We start from the raw sequence: 23,478 nt of genomic DNA, 5'->3' as shown, positions 1-23,478 counted from the left end.
CGGCACTTCCGGGGCGGGGCTGGCGCGCGCTACACGCAAATCAGCGCCGCACCTCCGCCAATGAGTGAGAGCGCCGCTGAGCGCACGGCGGTGCCTCCGGCGCAGACGCGCTGCGGCCCTGCGGAGCGCGTGGCGGGAGGAGCCGGGCCCTGCCCCTCCCGGAGCCCCGCCCCCAGCCCGGTGCCCGGTCACACCGGGTGCCGCCACCTCCCCCAACCCGCGGCGCAGCACAGCCGGGACGCCACGGCCGCTCACAGTCTTTCCGCTTTAATCGGAACGGCGGCGAGGGGTGGCACCCCCAACACAGCATCAGAACCCCGGCACAGCGGGGAGTGCAGCCACCCCCAGCACCGGGACCGCTTGGGGGCACTGAGCTCCCCCGGCACAGGGACCTCAGGAGCGCATCCCGCCGGCACCAGGACCCTCGGCACGCCAGGGCTCATGTCCCTCCCCAGGCACCGGGACCCGGGAGCAGCCCCCGGGAGGGGCCAGGCCGTATTCCCACGAGGAGAAGCTCCGCGGGCACGGACACCGGCTCGGGCAGGACCGCACCCGAGGAGCTTCTGCACGCGGAGTGGCTGGGGAGATGCTCCATGCAGGGACAGGGGGCACCGGGACCCCCCCCGAGGTAGCTGAGCCCCCTCTCCCGCCACAGCCCCTGTGTGCAGACAGGGCGTGGGTGGGCACCTGGGCCCGTGGGGGACAGAGTCCGGGGCCAGTCCCGCTTCAGGTGCAGGGCAGGCCCCACGTGCCCCAATATGCTGTGGACTTAATGCAGAGCCCTCCATGTGCCAGGCGGGCTGGGCAGGCCCTGAGGGTCCCGCGCGTCCCTGGTGCGGGTGCAGCCGCGCTATCTGCGGTACATGGCGAAGGCCACGAAGGTGACGAGCAGAGTGAGGCCGGCCAGGCAGGTGGTGGCGGTGGCGGTGAAGACGTGCCGGTGCTGCAGCTGCAGGTACCAGAGCAGGGCCAGCAGCAGCACGAAGAGCGGCAGCGCCAGGCTGCCCACACCCAGCGCCGCGGGCGCGGGGCTGCGGGGGCCGGGGCTGCCGGGGGCCGTGGGGGCCGCGCTGGGCGGCGACAGGTGGCAGTGCAGGACGCTCAGGTGGCCCAGGTGCAGCCCCGCCAGGCTCTGGGTGTCGTCACGCAGCAGCTGTCCCTGGTAGATCAAGCGCACCTGCTGCTCCTGCCCCGGGAAGTAGGTCCTGCAGGAGACAGGGACAGCGGTCACACCGCTGACAGGACAGGCTCCTCTGACCCACCTCCTGTGCCCACCCCGAGCTCTCACCCACGCGCACAGCTGAGCCTGTGTGTCCCCATCAGCTGCTCCGAGTGTCACCTGCCAGCTCAGTTTCTTCATCCACGTCCTATGGGTGTGCCCACCCTGACCCCCGCCCTGCCCTGCACACCTGACCCCACACACCTGTGCCTGTCCCAGCTGTCATCTGCCGGGACAGTCCCCTCTGTTCACCCCATGCCAACGCACCCACCGTGACCCTCCTGCCCTGCCCACACACCCGAGCGTGCCTGTGCCCATCAGCGACCCCAGGTGTCCCCTGTCAGCCTGGGTTGTCCCACCGCCCCGCCAGGGACAGGCAGAGCCACCTGGGCACAGCTACTCGGGCACGGGCCGCTTGCCCCGGGACAGCGCTGTCCCCTGCCGGGTGCTGCGGGGAGGGGCCCGGGACCCCCGGCCAGGACGAGTCGCCGCTGCCCGCACGCCCTCACCTCTTGAGCGCACCGACGGTGTCCCCGGGGCGCACCCGCGCCAGGCGCTCCGTGTCGTTCAGGAACTTGAGCCGCAGCACCAGCGTGGGCTCGGCGGGGCCCTCGGCGGTGGCCGCGGGAGGGCTCCGGTGCCGCAGCCCCTCCGCCTCATCGGAGGCCGCCGCTCCCTCGGCCGGGGCAGGGGTCGGGGCCGGGGCCGGGTTGGGGGTCGAGGCCTTGCGCTCGGCGGGGGCCGTGCTCGGGGCCGCCTCAGCCGGCGGCGTCGCGGGCTCGGGGGCGCGCGTGGAGGCCCAGGCGAGCCCCAGCACGGCGGCCGCCAGCAGCAGCGCGAACAGCACCGTCACCTCATCGCCGACGCCCTCGATGAGCGCCATGGCGGTGGCAGGACCGGGAGCGCAGCGGGAGAGGGCAGTGGGCGGGCGCGGCCTCAGCCCGCGGGGCCGCGGGATACCGGGGCCGGGGCCACGGCCGCACCGGGCCGGGCTCGGGCCGCCATCGCGCCGCTTCCGGCCGGGCGCGGGGGGCCATGGGACACGTAGTCCTGGCTGTAGGAGCCATAGCGGGGCGCGGCCGCCGCGCGGAGCACGCCGGGAGCTGTAGTTCCGGCCCAGCGGAGGCGCGCCCCGTGCTATCCCAGTTACTCCCAGGGTGATCCCATTCCCTTCTAGACACTCCCGGTTCTATTCCAGTAACCGGCAGTGTGTTCCCAGACGCTGCCAGTGGGGTCAGTTCTCCCCAGCATGGGCCCAGCTGCTCCAAATACGATCCCAGTTGCTGCCAGTATGGTTTCAGTTGCTCCGAGTGTAATTCTAATTAACCCAGTTAACCCCACTATGATGCCATTTGTCCCTAGTGTAGTTCCATTTGCTACCAGTCACCCCCAGTACGGCTCCAGTCACTCCCAGATACTCTAGATACTGCCAGGTTTAAATTCCTGTGGCTGTGTCACCTGGGGACATGGGCAATGGTGGCCGTGGCCATGGCCATGCTGAGGGTGGGTGGGCTCGGGCATCTCCGAGAGTTTTCTGCCCTCAGTGATTCTGGAGCTGTGAATCCCCAGGAGTGCCCAAAGACACCTGCAGACTGATTAAAATATTTTATATCAGATGAAAAATCATTAATTTTAGGTTAAAAATTGTTAATTTTTTGTGAAAATGTCTTAATTTTAGGCTAGAAATTGTTCATTTTAAGTGAAAGATTCTTAATTTTAAGTGAAAAGTTCTTAGTTTTATGTCAAAAATTCTTACTTTTAGGTGAAGAGGTCCAACCATGGAAATACAGAAACAGGGATGGGGGAGATGGGAACAAACTGACTCTCCCATAATGGCCAATTGTGGGTGGAGGGGAAATTCTGGGCAACAATGTCCCCTGTCCCCAGGGTGTCCTCTCCACGGGTCCCTCACTGCTGTGGCACTGATATTTCCTGGGATGAGATCAGGAGGATTTTCTCCTCCATATTATTTTTCCTGGGAAAAAAAATCGGGATGAAATCAGGACAAAACCAGGAGGCATCAGTGAGCCAGGGCAGCCCCTTCCTGCTGAGGGTACCTGGGGCTGGGCCCCTCCAAGGAGGGAATTCCTGATTTCTGTGCAGGGATTATGGGGGGAGCTGCAGGTGAAGGATCCCTGCTTCAGGTGAGGGATCCCTGCTCCAGGTGATGCAGGCATTCTGGGGGGAGCTGCAGGTGAGGGATCCCTGCTCCAGGTGAGAGATCCCTGCTCCAGGTGAGGCAGAGCCCGTGTGAGCCGGGGCTGCCGAGGAGCCCAGCACATCCCGGGCTGTCAGAGCAGTGGATGTGACACAGCAGCAGATTTAAAGCATGGCTGATCCCTGCAGGCACAGAACGGGATTTATCCCTTCCCGACGACGTTAGAATGAGCCCGGATCCGCTGCTGGAGGGGCTGTGTCTGCTCAGATTTGAGGGTTTATCCCGCGGTTCATCCCCTCCCTGATAAATCCCCTGTCTGCTTGTCACTGCAGATTTGTCTGGCTTCAGCTCCCAGAGAGTGAGACTTTTCCATCCTCCCTGCCTCGATTAAGAAGCTGTTTAATATTTCCCTAAAAGTGCTTCCCCAGTGCCATCCAGCCACCCAGGAAAAAGCAGATTATGCTCCTTAACTCTGCTGCTGAGGAACCAGGGAGCGTTGGTGCTGCCCTGCCCAGGGCTGCTCTGAATCCCTTGCACTTTTCAATGCTCTCCTGAAAGCCTGGTGCTCCAATCTATGGCCAGTCCTGGAGGTGGGAACATCCTGCCCTGCCCTGCCCTGCCTGGGCTCTGCAGGCGGCTCTGGGCGGGTCCCAGGGGTCAGCAGGGTGGGGACCCCAACAGTGACACCCAAAGGTGTCCCAGCCCCTTCCTGCAGCTCTGCCCTGCTGGGGCTGGGCTGTGACGGTGGCTCTGCCCTCCTGGGCACAGGGGAACCCGGCAGTGCCCGGCCCCTGCAGGACTGAAACATGTCCAGGGATGGAGCTGGGAAGTGAATGGAGCCCCAGGAGCAGCTGAGGGAGCTGGGCAGGGGCTCAGCCTGGAGCAAAGGAGGCTCAGGGGCCCTTGTGGCTCTGCACAGCTCCTGCCAGGAGGGCACAGCCGGGGGGGGGTCGGGCTCTGCTCCAGGGAGCAGGGACAGGAGCAGAGGGAACGGCCCCAGGTTGTGCCAGAGGAGGTTTAGGTTGGATATTGGGGAAAATATTTTCATGAGAAGGGCTGCCCCATTGTGTTTCTGCCAGGGTTCATGGCCCCCTCCCCCTGGTTCCTCTTTACTCACTATTTCACCTTCCCTCAGCATTTCTCCCTGTTTCTCCCCCATGACTGGGCTGAGCCCTCCTGTCCCACAGGCCTTGCTGGGATTGTTGTTCAGGGCCTCCACAGAGCCCAGGAGGGTTTAATGCCCCTTGTTCCATTGTCCCTCTTTTCCCAGAGCCCACACCATCGGACAGCCCAGCTGCTCAGGGTTGTGACCAGAGAGGGTCACAGAGGGATCCTGCCCTGGTGAGGCACTGGGGGCACTGGGACACCACCCCAGATATCCAGTCCACCCTATGGTGGCCCTGTTTGTGCAGAGGCAGCGCTGATGGGAGCCATTCACCCATCCCACAAGAGGATCCTGGGGCCCTTCACGGTGCCTGGAGTGGCACAGGTCCCAACTGTCCCCAAAATCCACAGGGTGGCCTGAGGTGGCCGGTGGCATCGCAGTGGGTCACAACAAGGGACACAGCCAGCCGTGGGACACAGCCAGCCGTGGTCCTGCATATACCTAGCAAAAGCTAACAGTAAGGTTAGGACTAAGTCTTTTGTCCTTGGGTCTCTGTGGCAGCCATCTTGACACCTTCAGCGTCATGCTTTTTATAAGCTACAAGAACGTAAAATTTGGTGGGTGATTGGTTGATGATTTATCATCATGGTTTTATTTTTGTTTGGTATTTTTTGGGGGGGTTAGTTCTGGGGTTAATTCTATGCTTGTTTGGGGGTGGTTGTGGAGTGATGATGACAGTTGGTTATTGTTTTTGATACTAGGAAATATAGAGGAAGGTTAATTGAAAGTATATTGATGACAAATGATTTGGATAATGCTGGCCACCCCACGAGGCCAGCAGCTGAGCTGTGTCCCTGGCCCAGCGAGGGACATGACTCTGGGTGGGACATTGCCCCTCTCTGCCCCCTCTGCCCCTCTCTGCCCCTCTCTGCTCCCCCAGAGCCTTGGGGCAGGGCACAGAGGGACGTTCCCCTACAGCCTCAGACAGGGCACAGAGGGACGTTCCCCCAGAGCCTTGGGGCAGGGCACAGAGGGACGTTCCCCCAGAGCTTTGGGGCAGGGCACAGCAGAGGATTTCAGTTTGCCCCCTGGCAGCCGCGTGCTGCGGATCTGGGGGGATTAGCGGGGCAGCCTCGGTGCTCCAGAGTGAGATCAGAGAGCTGCAGCCATTGCAGGAGAGCTGCTGGCTGATCCCTGCCCAGAGAACAGTCCCTGCCATGGAGGGTGACATCAAACACCTCTGGCCCCAAAGCAGCGCTGCCTTTGGGAGCAGGAGCCACAGCTCTGGTGGGGGCACAGGGGGACAGGCAGCCCCAGCCCCGGAGATGGATGGAGTTTCCTGCTCCTCTCACTCTGGGGAAGAGGAGCAGGGTCCCCAGCAGGGTCCCCCAGCTGTGCTCTCAGCTCTCCCAACATTGGTGTCCCCACAGAAAGAAAGCCCCAGTTTTTATTGCAGAAGGGATCAAACATCTCAGTGTCCCAGGGCCCTGAGAAGCCATAAAGGGCTGGGGAGCCCCCGGGAGCCCCTCTCTGCCCTTTTTGCTCTGACACTGACTGAAGCTCAGCTCTGGGCCCTGGCCTCCCCTCAGCTCTGTTCTGGGGGTGCTGCTCCCAGTCCCCCATCCTGGGTGGACACTGGGACTCTGCTGTGGGGACCCTCCTGCTGTGGTGGACACTGGGATTCAGCTGTGGGGACCCTCCTGCTGCCCCCCACGGGCCCTGGCACTGTCTGGTGTCACGAGATGGTTTGGGTGGGAAGGGACCTTCACACCCATCCTGTCCCACGCCACTGCCATGGGCACCACAGGCACCCGGGTGACTGCTCTGGGGGTGGGAGCAGCGGCAGGAAAAGGAGGGGGAGGAGGAGGAGGAGGAGGAGGCAGCTCCTCTTGGCAGCAGCGCCGTTTTGAGGCACTCAGGAGCTGCAGCATCAGATGGGAGGGCTGCAGATGGAGCAGAGAAAGTTCGGGATCTGAGGGTGAAACCCATCCTGAAAAGCAGTTTACATCTTCGAGTGGCCTGTGTGTGCAGAAGGCAGGTGGTGGCCATCCCTGAGGGAATGCTTGCTCCTGAAAGCCTCGGCTTGTCCCCACCCGCTCCTGCCTTTTCAGCATGTTGAAATTCTCTCCCGGGTTTTCCCACCCCTTTGCTCAGCCCCAGCTCCATCTGTTTGCTCTGATCCCTCTGCAGCACTCCAGGCTCCAGTTCCACATGCTGGTCCTGGTGCTGCCTGGGGGTCCTGCTCCACAGGGCTGGCAGGGACAGGGCCCTCTGTGCCCGCTGGGGCTGGGTGATGCTCCAGCCCTGTGCCCTGTGTGTGCCCTGTGCCCTGTGTGTGCCCTGTGCCCTGTGTGTGCTCTGTACCCTCTGCCCTGTGTCCTCTGTCCTGTGCCGTGTCCTCTGCCCTGTGTCCTGTGTCCTGTGCCATGTGCCCTGTGTCCAGAGCCCTGTTTGTGCCCTGTGTCCTGTGCCATGTGCCCTGTGTGTGCCCTGTGCCCTGTGCCATGTGCCCTGTGTGTGCCCTGTGCCCTGTGTGTGTCCTCTGCCCTGTGCCCTGTGTCCTGCTGGCTGTGGGGGGTGGTGGGACCCTGGGGTCAGTCCTGGGGGACACTGGTGGCGCAAGGACATCCCAGCTGTCAGCTCAGGGCTGTAAACACCCATGGGGTCAGTGCTGGGGACACTGGTGGTGCAAGGACACCCCAGCTGTCAGCTCAGGGCTGCAGGGCAGGGCGGGCATCGCTCATCCCTGCCAGGGGAGAAGGAAAAAGAGCAAGACAAGAGAGGAGGAGCAGGAGGCAAAAGGGCAGGGGGTGTGGGGAGGCCAGAGCCCACCTGTCAGGGAAAAGGTATGGGCTGCTGCCTCAGCCAGCTGAGGGTGAGGGTGAGGGAGGGATGAGGGATGATGTCCCCTCCCTCACCAGAGATAAATCCTGGAATCCCTCACTGAGAGGGTGCCATGGTGGAGGCGGCTGCACCTGGGGTGTCTGGACATTCAAAGGTGCTGAAATGGAGACAATTTACAAATGCTTGTGTAATAACTGACTGAGGGCAGCGTTTAGTGGGGTACTGGGGAGAAATTCTTCCCTGTCAGGGTGGTGAGGCCCTGGTGCAGGCTGCCCGGAGAAGCTGTGGCTGCCCCATCCCTGGAAGAATTCAAGGCTGGGTTGGAGGGGGTGTGGGGCAACCTGGTCTGGTGGAAGGTGTGCCTGTCTGCAGCAGGGGGGAACTGGATGGGCTTTAAGGCCCCTTCCTACCCAAACCATCCTGGGATGATGATGTTGATGCTGGTGATGCTGATGGCAAAAGATGGAGAAAAAGGCCCTGAGCAAGGACCAAGAGACCCAGACAAAAAACAGGCTGAGAAAGGCCATTGCTCAGCCAGGCACTGTTGTGTGGAGTGGTGGGATGGCCTTGCAGAGCCCACGTGGATGCAATCCCCTCAGACTCATAGGGAAGCTCCATAGGGAGCAGAGCTGTGACCGACAGATCTTTCAAAGACCTTTGGGAGCCTTGGGGAGCATGCAGGTGGGTGTGTAGGTGAGGGGAGCATGCAGGGTGAGGGGAGCCCGGTGCTGTGACAGATACAGATTTTCTAAATGCTTTCAAAAAACCCTCATAAAAATTGTTTTCTAATAAATCCCTTCTCGTGGCAGAGGCAGTAGGGACGCACTCAAGGAATCCTGGAAGGGCACAAGAAGGAGGAGAAGAGGGCAGGGAGGTGCTTCTCCCACCCACACACCCAGCACCCACTGCCGAGGAGCCACAGAGGATTCCAGAGCCGCAGGCATTTAGAAACTTCCCAGGGCTCTCTCCTCCTCCTTTCCCTCCTTGCGGTCCTCTTCCTCCTCCTCCAGCCCCTCCCACCATCACCCAGAGAGGGGCAGAGGGTGGGAACCAGCCCCCAGCTGCCCCCTGAGCCCCCCTGGCCCTGGGGCACTGCTGCACACCATGACTCTGGTCCCAGTGGGACTGAGGGAGAAATCCATTGCAATCCTGGTTCTCTCAGCTGCTCACCTTTCTGTTCCTTCTCCTCTCCCAGTTTCCACTTTTTCATTTAATCTGCCAGGGCCCATGATCCTGTTTTGTTACATTTCTCAGCCATTTGGCAGATTTCAGCTAGTCCCCAGTGATGCCCAGGCGAGCTCCCTGGCTCCCATGGTGCTGCCAGGGGCTGCCAGCCCTGTGCCCATCCAAGCCCTGTGCCCCAGTCACCCCATGCCAGCTGATTTAGGGATGGGCACAACGGGAGGGGTGTAACCAGTCCCTGCCCAGCAGGCATCCCCTGAGATGGCCGGGCTGGCACCAAGCTGGTGCCCCGGGCAGCTCCATCATCGTGCCAGCCCTGGAGCAGCCTGCACTGGGCGCAGAGCAGGGGGACAGCACTGGGCCTGTGGGCAGGGGGTGACAGGGAGGAGACCCCACACAGGAACTCCTCAGGACCGGTCCTGTTCCACAGCTGCACCAGTGACTTGGGGTGATTAATGACAAAATTATCTCTGGAAGGCAGCTGGTGGCAGGGCTGGCACAGGGAGTCTCCAGGGTGGCACAGGAGGGTTCCCAGGCTGGCACAGGGGGCTCCAGGCTGGCACAGGGGGTTTGCAGGCCCGGGGGAAGCATGGGCACGGGCAGCAGCACAACAGCGGTGTCCGGGATGGCCGCGGTGGGATGCTGAGGGACGGCAGCCGGGACTGGTAGCCGGGCAGGGGGCAATGCCCACCACCGTGGTGCCGGGCGGGCAGGGGCCGTGGCGGAGCGGGCAGGAGCGGCACCGACAGCGCTCCGCTCCCGGTCCCGGTCCCAGCTCCCTCCGCTCCCCTCCGGCTGCCCGTGCCCGGGTCCCCTCCCGGGGCCGTTCCGCTCCCGGCTCGTTCCCCGCCCGCCGCGGGGCCGGTCCCGCTGACGCGGGCGGGGCGGGGCGGGGCGGGGCGGGGCGGAGCGGGCGGGAGGCGGGCGGGGGCGGCGGCAGAGCCCGGGGACCCGCGGACGGACGCGGCTGCGGCCATGCAGCGGCTGCCCGGAGCGCCGCGCCGCTGACCGGCCGTGCCGCCGCCGCGATGAACTTCCCGGGCGGCGCCGGGCAGAGCCCCGGGCAGCAGCAGAGCCTGGCGGCGCCGGGCGGGCCGGTGCCGGTGCCCGTGCCCGGGCCCTCGGGGCCGCAGCCCGGCGGGCCGCCCCCGCCGCAGTTCGGGCTCTCCAACTCGGCCGCGATCCGCGCCGAAATCGGGCGCTTTGAGTCCGTGCACCCCAATATCTACGCGATCTACGACCTCATCGAGCGCGTGGAGGACCTGGCGCTGCAGAGCCAGATCCGCGAGCACGTCATCTCCATCGAGGGTGAGCACCGGGCACCGAGCGGTCACCGGAACGGGCACCGAGCGGCCCGCCCGCGCCGCCGCCTTTGTCCCCGCCGCCGCTGCACCTGCGCCCGCTGCCGCCCGCTGCCGCCCGCGGGGCCCGGCGGAGCCCGGCCCGGCCCTGCCCTGCCCGCGGCACCGGGATCGCGCCGGGCCCTGCAGCGGCGGGGCCGGGGGCGCGGGGGGCCGGGCGCGGCCTGCGCGGGCCGGGGCTCACGGGCTGCGCCCCCGCCGCCGGCAGCGCGGCCGGGCACGGCGGAGCTGCGGGGGCCGGGCGGCAGGCAGGGAGGGAGCGGAGGGAACCCGCTCGTCAGCCGCCCCCGCCCCGGCCCCGTCCGGCCCCGCAGCGATGGTGGTCGCGGCCGGGCCTGCGCAGGGCCGGGGACTCCGCCCGCGGCCTCTGCCGGGAGCGGCGGGCGGGGGCGGGCGCTGGTCCGGCAGCGGGCGGGGGGGGGCTCGTACCCGGCGTCGACGGGAACGGATCCGCCGGAGCCCGTTAACATTAGAAATGCAGAACACTGCAGCCCGGGAGCCGGCAGCGAGGGGAGGGATGGAGCCGAGCAACTGCAGAGGAGCTGAGGAAATGCAATGGAGCCGAGGGGCTGCGATGGAGCCGAAGGGCTGCGATGGAACTGGCGGACTGGGATGGAGCCGAGGGGCTGGGATAGAATTGAGGGACAGGGATGGAGCCGAGCAACTGCAGTGGAAATGCAATAGAGCCGAGGGGCTGCGATGGATTTGGGGCTGGGATGGAGCTGAGGAAATGCAATGGAACTGGGGGACAGGGATGGAACTGGGGGACAGGGATGGAGCCGGGGGACTGGGATGGAGCCTGGGGACCACCGTGGGTGAGGGACCGCCGTGCAGCCGATGGGCTAAGATGAAGGGAGGCTGGGATGGAGCTGCAGGCCGGGATGTGCGAGCGGCTGTGGTGGAGCCGAGGGGAGGGGAAGGCTGGTCGAGCTGTGCTCAGGCCCACCGTGGGCCGGCAGGCTGCTGCAGCCCCCAGCCCAAGGGTCCCTCTGCCCTCCAGTTTCTGCAGCTGGCCCGCAGCAGGGAAGGTGCCTTTGGGCTGCGTGAGGAGCCCCGGTCCAGCCCGGTGCTGCCGTTTCCCTGCCCTGGGTTTTGTTGTCCCAGCTTGGTGGCAGTGTGCTTAGCTCCGTTCCTGCTGCCTCATGCCAGGAATGTCACTGCAGGGGCACACGAGGTGCTTTTGGGGAGTGCTGGCCCCACTATAAGGGTGCTGGCCACCATGGTGATGCTGCATGTGAGCAGCAGCCTGGCTGCTTCTCCAGAGGCCTGCATCCCACTGTGGTCCTTTTGGGTTTCTGTGGAAAGGAGGAAAGGAGGATGGCCTGTAAGAAGAGTCAGACCTGTAAGAAGAAAGGTTGCATGGGTTGAGGGAACGTAAATCCCAGAATTTGTTTTATTGGCCTTGTGGTGCAAGGACAAAGGACACTCAGTGGGGTTAAGACAGGAAGGATGTAAAAACCCTGTGCTGAGGCTGGAGGGGCCTTTCCACGTCTGTGGAGGTCTTCAGCCACAGAAAGCTGCTGGGTTGATGGAACTGCTGGTTGATGGAGGAGAAGAGCAAAGGGACTCAGGCTGGATGGAGATGGGTGGCAGTGCAAGGCTGGCACAGGCCGTGGCAGTGGCTCAGTCTGATAATGTTGGGTCCCACCAGTCCAGCTGGGGGAGTCACAGTGGGCACATGGGGGAGGACTGTGCCCGTTCCCATGGGGCTCCTGCAGCTCTCCCTGCTTTGTGCCTCTGATGACAGCTGTGGTGGGAGCCCCGAGGTCCCTGGTGACATGATATTACCGTGAGTGAGGTTCCTGGGCTGTGGGACAGAGGAGCCGCCAGCTGGGACGCGGCGGGGCTGTGCCCGGGGTGCTGCCAGGGTCACCTCTGTGGGCAGAGCCCTCCCGGGCACTGTGCCCCTGTGCCCCTGCAGGAACCCCCTGGGCGCTGGGTGCGTGTCCCGTCCCGCACCCCCAGCCCCGGAGCGGGTGCTGGGCGCGGGTGGGAGGCGTGCGTCTCTTAGCAACTCCTCTGCTGCGTGGTTCCTCTGCTGCTGGGAAGGTGTGAACGCACACACCGGCTTCCTGCCTGCCTGCTGCTGCTGCTGAGCTGCTCGGGGCTTCCCAAAACACCCATGTCCTCCAGAATGAGGGCTGAGGGGTGCCCTGCTCGCCTGTGGCCACAGGGCTGGCCTGTGTCCAGGGCTGTGGCATGGATGGTGCCAGAGGCTGCACGTCCTCGGGGGCCTTGCCTGCTCAAGCCACGACCCCATCCTGTCTCTTCTGAACCTTCCCTGTGGATTTGTAGCAGGAATCCCACAGATTTCCTTGTCTAGGCTGCATTCCCTTAATACCTGCCAGGCACTGGGATGGATCCTGATCCTGGTGAAACGTGTGCTGTGTTTACACAGTTACCTGTGACCCGTTACCAGGTGTGTGTGAGTGAATTAACAGGGGTTAATTAATGGCTGGAAGAGCCTTGCTGGAGATGTTATCATTCCATGGAGTGCCTTGGTCTTGGAGGGAATTTCCTTTTAAACTGCAGGTTTGGGGCTTACCGATACAGAAATATCTGAAAGAGGGGTTTGTTTGTTGATGTTCCTGATCTGAAGATCAGAGTTCGCGGTCCGAAAATCCACAACGGAAGTTGCCAGTGAAACCCCAAATTCAATTTCCTAAAACTTGAGCGCTGGCTCTTGCAAGACTTGCTCATGTGCTCCTGCCAGATTCCTTTCCTGTAGGTAATTCCTTCATTTTTGAAGGGGAAAGGTGGAAGGCAGTACCGTGCTGCAGTGGGGCAGGGGGTCCAAGCTGCCCAGCCCGGGCCAGGGCCACCAGTGTCCCTGCAGGGGTGTCACCACAAGGGTGCCAGCAGTGGAGTCGGGGGCGTTGGCAGAGCTGTGCAGAACTGGGGGGGATGGAGGGGGGGTCTGTGACAGTGTGGCTGTGCCAGGAGGGGCTGGGGTGGGTGTTGGGGGCTGCTGCAGCCGGAGCCCAGCCAGCCCCCAGGCTTGGGGAACCAGCCTTTCTTGAGAAGTTTGCAGCTCACGATGGGGTGAGAGCCAGCTGCGCCTGCTCATGGGTCGGCATCAGTGGTGCCACTGTGGGAAGGAAGGGAAATCTGCTCTGTTTTGGTCTCCTCCTGGAGCTGGAGCTTTGCTGGGAGGCGATGGGGGCTGAGGGGCGCTGGGGCTGGGGAGATGGCAGGCTGGGCTGGTCGCCAGCATCAGCTGCATCACAGGCAGGACCTGGAGTCTTTTGGTAGTTTCTAACCACCAAATTTGGACAGATTTTCAGGGGGCTTGCAAAAAGCGATTCCCTCATCCCAGGCTGCTTTCCTTGCCAAATTGTGGAGACTGCTGCAAGCTGCTGAGTTCTATAAAAGATTTCATATCTGCATAAAGCAAAACCATACCAACCTGGGGCTGGTGCAGCCCTGCTCGCAGTAAATGTGGCCTCCAACGTCGTGACTCTGGGACAGGCTGCAGACAGAACCGTGTTAATAGAGTTTGTAATTAAAGCAGTAATTGCACAGTGCCTAATTTCTTTCCTAGAAGTGAACTTGGAGCAGTGACCAGAGCGTGGGTTTGAGGAGCACGAGCGATGTCTCTGGTGCAGGGGTTACCTGAGGGGATGCAGGACAGGCTGCAGCAGCATGGGGCTGGAGAAGCCAGCACAGACCCATGGACAGCTGGGACAGACAGCACCAGCAAGGTGGAAGAGCCAAAGATCATGATGTGGGACCGAAGAGATGGTTACACAGAGGTTTTCTGGGTGTGTAAAGTGGTGAAGGCAGGAGGGAGAGGTAGAAGGGAGATAAGAAGTAGGTGAGATTCCCTCAACAGAGCTTTTGCCAGATGATGGGAATTTTCTTCTGACGTTTGTGGTTGTGCACATGCCTTGAAGCCTACCTAAAGCTCAGCTCTCTGGGAAAGCTTGGAGAAGGTTTGAGCCGTGGTGAGGACTTGGTGTCCAGGGAGCAGCACCAGGAATCTCTCTGTAGTCAGCTTTACCTGGAGCACATGTTTTTAACCTTAAATGTCCTTCCTCACCTCTCCCACCTGCCTCTAGACCCGTGTGGGTTCCTCTCTGCAGTTTAAGAAGCAGGGTTAGTTTGGGCAAGCTCTCCTCTACGGTTTGCAGCTGTTGCTGCTCTGGCAGAGGGATGAGAGAAGCCCTGCAGAATGTGTGTGATGGCTGGGAGCAGCCTGGATGTCCATGAGTTCCACATCTGCTCTGCCAGGCAGGGGCTGCCCCACTGCTGGCTCTGCCTCACTCCAGGGCCTGGCTGTTGGCTGGACCATTGGGTCACTTGGTGTAAATAGCCCTTCCCAGGATTTTAGCCTTAAAAAACAAGGCCTCTGGCTGAGGCCTGTTGGAGGAACAGACCTGGGCCTCTGCCTCAGGAGTTTATTCCATCATAACCTATCTTGCTGTCAGTAAGTGCTGTGACTTTTCCAGCTGGCATCTCCAACATCCTGGGTATTTTCTGCATTTCCCTCTTAGAAAGGGCTGCTTTGATACTGGGCATTTTCCTGTTTAAAGCCAGTTGCACCAGTTACTGAGGCCACTTTGCTGTCTCTGTTTCTCATGAATTAAATTGGCTGAACTTCATCATTCTGTTCAGTTCCAGCACAAGTCTTCCAGCCCCATGCTCCATCCTTTCCCAACATCTTTTGAAACTGGCTCCTGATGTGCTGATTCACAGAGCAGACTGAGGCAGGAGCTGCCTTTGCTGCAGGATCTCCTGGAGGAAGATGAGGACCCTCCTCGCTGGGGGAGCCCCACACTGCCAGGCTGCACTCAGGGCTCACCATGTCTTGGCTCTGCTGAATCAGCCTCGAGTAAATTACACCCTTTGGGAAGGAGAGCATTCTGCTTAGCCAGCTTTTCCCTGCTAATTCCATGACCTCTGCAGAAAACTGCCCTGTTTGTGTATGCCTGTGAGTTCCCCAGGGCTGGGAAACCACAGGCCATGGTGCTGGGGTGCCGTGGGGGGAGCTGCAAACTCCAAAGCCATGGGCACATCCCCGCTCCAGGGCCGGAGCTGGGCATTCTGGGCAGCTCTGTGGCTTGTGCTGCATTACCCCTGCATGCAGGTAGTGACCACTCTGACACTGGGGTCTCCAGATTTGCTGGAAGTTAAGGGCAAAGGTGGTTAAAAGAGCACAAAATGGGAGGTTGGGCAAATCACAGAACCAGAGAGTGGTTTGGGTTACAGATCATCTTGTTCCACCCCCTGCCATGGCCAGGGACATCTTCCACTAGACCAGGTTGCCCCAAGCTCCATCCAGTCTGGCCTTGAACACTTCCAGGGATGGGGCAGCCTCTGCTTCTGGGAGCAGCTTGTGCCAGGCCTTCCTCACAAGGAAAAATGCCTTCCCAATATCCCATCTAACCCCGCCTTCTTGTCTGAGAAGCCGTTCCCCCTTGTCCTGTCACTCCAGTCCCTTATCCTGAGTCCCTCTGCAGTTCTTCTGGAGCCTCTTTAGGCACTGGAAGGAGCTCTAAGGTCACCCTGGAGCCTTCTCTTCTCCAGGTGAACATCTCCAGGTGAACATCCCAGCCTGGCTCTGGAGCAGAGGGGCTCCAGCTCTCAGAGCAGCTCCTGTTCTGACCCTGCACTCTGTGTTTGGGTGAGGGGTGCTGTGGCCTCAGGGCCAGCTCCCAGGAGAGGCTCCAAGGGCACTGGGAAAGGCTTCCTGGCTGCCTTACCTTCCTGCTGGCAAGGGAGAGCCCTGGCTCCTCCACCACTGCCTGTGTCCTGGCCTGGCTGAGGTCATTGCCCTGCTCAGCATCTCGTGGTGCCAGTGCCTGGCATGAGCAGCACAAGCAAAGGATCTGCCTGGAAGGAGTCCTGGAGCAGATTCCGATGCAATGGGAGATGTTGGACCTCCAGGAGTGATGGGCAAGAGCCAAAGCACAGCTGAAGGAGCCTTTAGCATGCTTGAACAAATACATCCCCTGTTTTTACTAAGTTTTGTGTGCCCGAGTCATCTGGAGGTATCTTTGCCAGGTGCAGCTCTCACCTTTCTAAGCTTACAGATGGAGAATCTGGTCTTAGGGAAGAATCAGAAAAGGTCATTCCTTGATGCCCTGGTTGATAGGAGTTGGGAGAGGTGGTGGAACTGCAGCAGGAAGGCTGGAGGATTGTCCTGATGGCTGGGAGCTGAGCAGGATGGAGTTGCAGGTGCTGTGCTGGGGGAGGTGAAGGTTCCTGGTGCTCTGGGGGCAAGAACTCAGTACTGTGGCTAAAGAGGAAAATTGGGATGTGAAGGGGAAGAACAGGATTTGGAGGTGGGGTCAGGAGAGAATTGGGAATCTCTGTGGCTGCAGTTTCAGTTCCCTTGATCCAATACGAGCGTGGTTGCTACGGGCAGGGACAGTGCAGCTCTTCCCACTTGGCAGCTCCTCCTACCCCTCCCTGTGATCAGGAGCTGCTCTGGCAGGAGCCAGGCCGGTGTTGGTTTGGTTCAGTCAGCTCTCAGCTGCTGGTGCTGTGAGCACGAGGAGGGGAGGCAGCAGGCCTGGCCTGTGCTGTTCTGCGCTGTGTGGCAGGGGTGGCACAGCTCCCTGTGCCAGTGTGACGTGCCAGCAGCTCCAGCAGGACCTGGGGAGGAGCTGGCAGCCTGCTGCCTGTGCCAGGGACACGCTCTGTGTCTTTGGCCAGCGCTGGCTGGTCTCCCTGTGCTCGCTGTGGGTCGGTGTGATGCCACTGCTGGTGGCTCTGCCTTCCCAACACAGCCATTGTGGGAAGTCCTGGTGTGACTCTTGTCTCAGCATAAACCCCCGATGTCTCAGGAGTTTCACAGCCTGGTGCACAGAGCCTTTTCCAGTTCAGGGGTGCTCTGTGCTGGCTGCTGCTCCAAGCAGCCATATCCTGCTGACCTGGCCCCTGTCAGAAGGGCCAGCAGTGCCCCTGTCCTCAGAGCTGCCTCTGCCGTGGCTCTGGGGTGAGCCCTCGTGTGCTCCTCCTCTGCTTGGGCTGGAGCTGCTGGGAGTACCTGGTGGGAGCAGTGAGACTGGGGCCAGCTTTGCACAGTTGACTGTGAATCATTCAGCTGCCATTCACTTTCAGGAGCTTTCCCAAAGCTCCTGACAGAGCATCACCCCTTTCTGCAGAGGCCCCTTCCAGTGCTGGGCACTGCTGGGCTCTCACCTCCTCTGGAGTCCCACTGAGACGGGAATGTCAGGCATGGCTGCATCCAGGCTGGTTGTTCTGAGCTAGTGATAGGGCTTGCTTGATTGGGTGGCCAAATTGGAGCTAAATGATGTCTGATCTGGTCCCAAACTGTGTTTCCAGCTGGGCTGGCTGACATGGGAGGATCCTATGCTGGGGAATACTGGCTGTTGTGGTGCCTGTGGCAATGGGGCACAGCCTTGGGGCTGAAATCCCCTCGTGGCTGGTGTGGATGTGGGGGCAGTGGGCAGCAGCCACATGGCCTGGAGGAGCAGCTGTGGGCTGAAGGGCTGGCACAGAAGCCTGGCTGCTGGGAATTGAGGGATGCCAGAGCTGCCCCAGCCTGTGATCAGAGCTCTGCAGCTTGATGGGCATCTCGGCAGTGCCATGATGCTCTTACTGCATCCCTTCCTCTCAGGAGGAGGCCTTGCTCCTTGTGATCCCACCTTGCTGCTTTGGCATTGGATTCTTTTTCAAAATTGTTCTCCAGGGCTTCCTGCAAGTGGTTATCTCTCCGTGCAGCAGCTGCAGGGTTGGGTGTCCATGTCTGTTGTGTTCCTGCTGGCCGTGCCCTTCATGGAAGAGGCGCCTGTGCTCTCACTCCTGCTCTGGGCAGCACTGGGAGCACAGATCCCGTGGGTGCCTGTTCAGGTGGATTTCCTGAAGTGATGTAGTGAGTGCAAGAAATCTCCTGGGGTGGGAAAGGTAAAAATTAAGATAATTTTAGCTGCTTCCAGACTGGAAGGAGGTTTGTGTGGTTAAGATCTGTTGCATGCCTGCTCACCTCTCCTGCCTCAATGACTTTCGGACCTGCTGTCCAATTACAACCAAACCCTGCTGCTGCTGAATTCCCACAAATCCTAGGAAATAGATTTCCAGACAGAGCAGAGCACCCCAGCTCGTGGCATGCAAGAGGGAGAGGGCAGTTTGCATCTGTCCAGGGTGTGTGGCTGCATCTCCACTCTGTAAGCCCTGGCTGAGTCACTGGGGAATTCCTGCCCGGGGTCATGTGTGAGATCTGGTTCTGGCCATGTGATCTATGTGATGAAATCCTCTCCAGCCTCGGGGCCCTGTGCCACGCTCCCAGCTGTTGTCCTGCTGGGGCTGGAGCTCCAGGGTGGGAGCTGCTGACTCTGGGTTGCTGTGTGGCCAGCGTGGGTGCTGGCCCTGGCTCCTGCAGTGGGCTCAGTGCTCCCTGGCTCCTGCTCCTGGTTTTGGGCAGCTTTGGGTACTTAACCCAGCAGTGACTCCCATGGTAGGGAAAGGGGTCTGGCCTTCTTTGAACAAGGGACTTGAGTGACAAGGCAATGGGGGAATTCAGCTTTCCATGCACAGAGGCAGGGTTAGATGGGATATTGGGCAGAAATTTTTCGCTGTGAGGGTAGGGAGGCCCTGGCACAGGTTGCTTAAAACAGTTATGGCTGCCCTATCCCTGGCAGTGCCCAAGGCCGGGTTGGATGGGGCTTGGGGCACCCTGGGATAGGGGAAGATGTTCCTGCTCATGGCAAGGGGTGGCCGAGGCCAGTGCTGCTCCTGGTGGGAGGTGGGTGCTGCAGGGCACCGTGGCCCTTCTGCTCGAGGGTGGTTCAGTGGGAGAAGCTGCTCCTGGTCTTGGCTTTTCACTGCAGTCACCCTTGGAACCTCACCTGGTCCAGTCCTGTGTAGGGAGCACAGGACAGTGCCAGCTTTGCCGTGGAGGGCTTGGAGCTGATGAGCATTAGGGGGCTGTGTCAGGACATGGACCTCCCAGGTCATCCACCTCACCTGAGGTCATTTGGGTGTTCCTGGTGGGCACAGAGCTTGGGGGAGCTTCAAGGAGCTCTTCAAAGGAGGAGACTAAAGCCATTTCAGGTGGTTTATTTTACATAGAGCTTTTCCAGCATGAAGCACAAGCTGGAGGAAGCAGGGAGGTGTTTGCTGTAATTCAGCATCTGGGAAGGGGAGCTTCTGCCAGGGTTTGGGAGGCAGTGGAGGCAGGATGGTTGTTATGGAATGAGGCGTTTGGGAGGGGGGAGACACGCAGCTCGCGCCTGACGTGACAGAAGAGGAGGGCCCGGAGGGGGACTCAGAGCGAGCTGAAGAGGGAGGGTAGGGAAATAAATCCAGCAGCAGCAGTGCTGGGGCTGAATAGGGATGAGGCAGGGTTTTATGGATTATAGGCACTCCTTGGGAAAAGAAGCAGTAGTGGTCAGTGCAGAGTGGACACTGTGAGCCGTTGGCTGTGTGGCCAGAGGACAAGGAGGTTTCAAGGACTGGAGCTTGTGTGATAAGAAGTGAGGAGAGGAAAGGAGAATCCATGAACTCTGACTGACTGAGTCGTGTCCTCAAGTCCCAGACAGGGTCTGAGTGATGTCCCTAGTCCCTGTGCAGCAAGGGCTTGGGGGGAGTGGGACAAAGCTGGGATTAGCAGCAGCTCTCTTTAATCATGTGGGCCTTGGGCTTGTGGGTGCACACTTGAAATGCTGGAGGGGAAAAGAAGCTGAGACTTCATTTTGGACAGGAGACAGTCCAGGAATAGAAAAGCAGAACTATGAATCATCACACAGAACTGAGGAATGGCGTTAAATTAAAGGCTGGCTGGAGGAAGCGTGGAAGGAGAAGGGAAGGTGCTATGGGCAGAGCCATGTGAGACACCCAAAAAACAGCATCACTGGAGGTGGAGAGTGAGCATGGTCTGTCTGAGGCTGGTGAAAGAAGCTGTAGAGAACCAGGAGGAGAACAAAGAGGATAAAAGGATTGCTGGGGTCAATGAGAACAAGGTGGTGGCCAGTTTGGTTCCTGAGAGAGGAGCCTCAGGGTCCAGAAGAGCCCAGAATCTGCAGGTGAGGCAGGAACAATCTTGTGCAGACCCCTGCTGAGACAGAAAAGGGCAGTGGGAGATCCCGAGGTGGGGGTGTCTGTCCTCCAGGGAAGTGAAGGCATGTCAGTGACATCAGACACCTCCCCAGGAGACTGGGGAGAATTCAGAGACAGGTGGGTTTGGTGGATGGACTGCTGGGTGGGTGGGGAATGGCGCAGATGGCCACGTCCAAAGGGTTATGGTCAGTGGCCAAATGGAAACCAGTAATGAGCACTGTCTGCCCCAGGTCCATACTGGGACCAGTAGTGGTTAATGTCTTTGTTAATGACACGGAGAGTGGCGCTGAGTGCACCCTCGGTGTGTTCACAGGTGACACCAAGCCGAGGGGTGCAGGGGAGAGGCTGGAGGACAGGGATGGCATCCAGAGGGACACTGACAGAAAAGTGGGCCCATGGGATCCTCATAAAGTGCAGCAAGGTCAGGTGCAAGGTCCTGCACCTGGTTCGGGCCAATCAGCTGTACCAGTACAGGCTGGGGCACCTTCCACTGTCCCAGGCTGCTCCAAGCCCATCCAGCCTGGCCTTGGACACTTCCAGGGATGGAGCAGCCGCAGCTTCTCTGGGCACCCTGTGCCAGGGGCTCACCACCCCCACAGGCAAGAATTTAATCCTAGTATTAATCTAAATCTTCTCTTGTAGTTTAAAACTATCACCCCTTGGTCTGTCACCATCTGCCCATGTAAAACATCTGAAATTGCATTTTTTACTGGAGGTTTTGATGGGTTATTTGGTCTTTGCCTGTGCTGGCCTCCTCTTTGCTCTTAGTTGTTACTCTACACAAAGAGGTTTAAACCTCCCATGTCCTCAGCATCATTCCTCAGTGTCTTCTCTGTCTCCTGTGGAACAGCCAAGCTTTCCTGTGTCCTTATGTCAGTCCCTGATGTGCCTGGGATTTGCCTCTAGTTTTTGCTGTTTGTCACTGGTCACCTCTCACTCCTTGAGTGTCTGCTCTGGGCTCAGACTAGGGTGCTGCTGCCACTCCTTTATATTTATCCTTATTAATCTGACCTCATTTCCAGTTTCCCTGTGCATGCCTTCCCATGCCAAGCCCGATATGGAGCTTGGGTGAGCCAAGTTGATCTCCTACCACGCTGGTTTCTTCTGCACTGGCATGGTTTCTGTGTGTGCCATCACTGCTGCTGCAGGGGCCCAACAGCTTTTTGTCACCTTTTTTGGGTTTTTTTGTGTTTTTCCTTGTGGATTTGCTTCCAATAAGATCTTGCTTATAGAGTCTGGTAATCACAGAATTCCAGAATGGTTTGGGTTGAGAGGGACCTTAAAGCTCATCCAGTTCCACGCCCTGCCCTGGCCAAGGACACTGTCCACTAGATCAGGTTGCTCCGAGTCCCTTCAGCCTGGCCTGGAGCACTTCCAGAGGTGGGGATCCACAGCCCCTCTGGGCAATACCTGCCTGGTGGAGTCTCTGCACTCTGCTGTCCTTCCTCCCACAGACTGTAAGAACTTGTGGGCAGTCTTTCCTGCCCTGCTCCTCCCGTCAGCTTCCCTCAGAGGGGCAGCTGAAGGGTGCTCTGTTGGACCACAAGTTGGGGGGAGTCAAAGAGAAAATCGGGGACAAAATGACTCACGAGGCCTGGTACGAGTGAGAAATGGGCATGGGAGGAGGTGCCCAGCCCCTTTGCAGGTCTGGGGGGGGGATTTTTGGGGAGGGGATTGCACAAGCTGTTTGGGGAGCTCTGGTGGTGAGAGGTGAGGGAGGAGACCAAGATTCTGCTCTTGGAGGAGAAAATGCCTAAATGTGTGTTGGGCTTAGTCAGGTGGCTCTGTAGGGTTGTGGTGTTTGATTTCAAACACAAACTTTGGTACTGGAGTGTCTGTTCCTTTACTGGCCATGTATCATGAACTGATAGATGGTACTGCCATCCCCCTGTTCTGTTTAACAGCTTTGCCATCCGGAGTGCTTTGTCCGGCTGGAAAGGTCTTGGATCCCCACTCCTGGAGGTCTTCACACCCTCCTGGGGCAGCAACTGAAGGGAGCCCAACCACTGCTTCTTCAGTCAGTTGTTCCAGTCATTAACTCCTCCAGCTGATGATAGTTCCCGTTTAATTCCCAATTTACATTCATCTGTTTTAAAGTTCATTTTCTCACTTGTTTCTTTAGATTAGACTAAATAAAACTTTGTTACCTGAACATTGTTCCCTGAGAAGTTTACTGTTACTTCATCATCAATTATCTCTTGATGTTCTTTTTGGGAAGTAAATTGCATAACTCTCATTAAAAGTCTCTTCATGAGTTCATTTTGTTTGGTCTTCAAAGAATTTTTATGGCTCTTCCTTATCCAGTGTTCGTAAAATGAAAATCGTCAGATTACAGGCAGTGTGCTCCCACTTGACCCAGCCACAGTTGGATGAGCTGTAAACCCAGTTCCTTTCTCTGCTGGCTGCTCTGTTTTATGAAATCCCAGAGTTTGGCTTGGGAGGAACCGTAAAGGTCACATGTGGCCTGGGTGCATTAGAGCTCTGCTGTCCGGCATGTCCATCTGCTGCTTCCTCATGGGCTGATGTGGATCCACACTGGTGGTTCCTGGTCTCCCAGTCATTTCTCCTGAATTGGAAATGGCCCCAAAAGGACGTGGTCTGTGCTTTGGGGCCGGGGGATCTGACTGTGTTGGCATTCCTGGCATTTGCCATTTCACCTCTCTTAGAGCTGGCATGGTAATTGTTTGCCCAGTTGTCTGAAGCTTCCCAACAGCACTGGTAAGGCTCCAGGTGTCACTGGAATCCTCTTACCTGTTGACCTGGATCTCTGGCTCTTCTGAGCCTGGTCCTGCTGTGTTTGTTGTAAATGACTTTGCAAAGTGATGGTTTGTAGAGGGAATGTTGTATGGGAATGGGTTACATGATCATGGAAACATGGGCAGAGTTGTTTGTGTCATGGAACCATGGATCACCTTGGGCTGCAAGGACCTCCAAGGTTGTCCAGTCAAACCCTGAACAGCAACACCTGAACCACCTGGAGGAGTGCAATCAGCTGTAACATGAATTGGTGTCTGAGAACATCCAGTTCCATTGACTCCATCCCCTTCCCAGAGACTGCTGTCAGTGGGGGCTGGCGGGTTTCCCTTCCTGGGGCCTGGTGTCCCTGGGACAGCAAGGGAGGTCGGAGGGTTTCCCTTCCCACAGGCTCTGGTGTCAGCAAGGACTGCTGGGGGATATGAGGTCACTTTGCTCTCTTCCAGCCTTTCCTGAATATCTCTGTTATTTCAATATTTATTAAAAACTCGCATGGACAGGAGTGTGAGCTCACTCTTCCCCGCTCTTCCTTGCACCATTGTATTCAGGTTGTTTGTGCCTTTAAATTAAAGTTATGTTTTTTGATGCCGTCTTTAAAATTGTTTCTGCTGATGGTTTTGCCATTCTCCATGTGCCTGTGTTTGCTCTTGCCTGTGGTGTGGGGCCCAGCAGAGCCCTGTCCCTGCCCTGCTCTGGGGAGCAGCCGTGCCTCCTGTGCAGGTCTGTGCTCACACAGCCGCTTCCTGCTGCTCTCAGCATTGTTACAGACTCCTTTTCCTGAAGCCTTCAGCTTCCTACACCCTTTCTGATGCTTCCTGCGTCCGAGATCTTA

The 23,478-nt window shown here is 59.3% G+C and overlaps 2 protein-coding genes across 3 annotated transcripts in view; one reads left to right on the top strand and one right to left on the bottom strand.

Moving 5' to 3' along the window:
* Positions 1 to 251: 251 nt before the first annotated feature.
* TMUB1 (transmembrane and ubiquitin like domain containing 1) lies at positions 252 to 2,225 on the bottom strand. The gene is made up of 2 exons (XM_066549701.1): positions 1,729 to 2,225; positions 252 to 1,205 (listed from the first exon to the last, which is right to left on the bottom strand). The coding sequence occupies exons 1-2, from the start codon at positions 2,100 to 2,102 to the stop codon at positions 851 to 853; spliced, it is 729 nt and encodes a 242-aa protein (XP_066405798.1). The 5' UTR covers positions 2,103 to 2,225; the 3' UTR covers positions 252 to 850.
* A 7,296-nt stretch (positions 2,226 to 9,521) lies between these two features.
* Positions 9,522 to 23,478, top strand: part of AGAP3 (ArfGAP with GTPase domain, ankyrin repeat and PH domain 3) — a 110,816-nt gene continuing 96,859 nt past the window's right edge. For both annotated transcript variants that reach the window (XM_066549677.1, XM_066549668.1), the window contains exon 1: positions 9,522 to 9,816. In XM_066549677.1, coding sequence (XP_066405774.1) covers positions 9,537 to 9,816 — 280 coding nt within the window. In that variant the 5' untranslated portion in view covers positions 9,522 to 9,536. The remainder of the gene's footprint in view (positions 9,817 to 23,478) is intronic.

The sequence above is a fragment of the Molothrus aeneus genome, chromosome 1, assembly GCF_037042795.1.
Source record: "Molothrus aeneus isolate 106 chromosome 1, BPBGC_Maene_1.0, whole genome shotgun sequence".
NCBI lineage: Eukaryota > Metazoa > Chordata > Aves > Passeriformes > Icteridae > Molothrus > Molothrus aeneus.
This window is presented reverse-complemented; position numbering and strand designations above follow the sequence as displayed.

Coding starts and splice junctions, on each gene's coding strand:
- TMUB1 (XM_066549701.1), bottom strand. CDS start 2,102: ATGGCGCTCATCGAGGGCGTCGGCGATGAGGTGACGGTGCTGTTCGCG. Junction 1,206..1,728: donor ACCGTCGGTGCGCTCAAGAG/GTGAGGGCGTGC, acceptor TGTCTCCTGCAG/GACCTACTTCCCGGGGCAGG.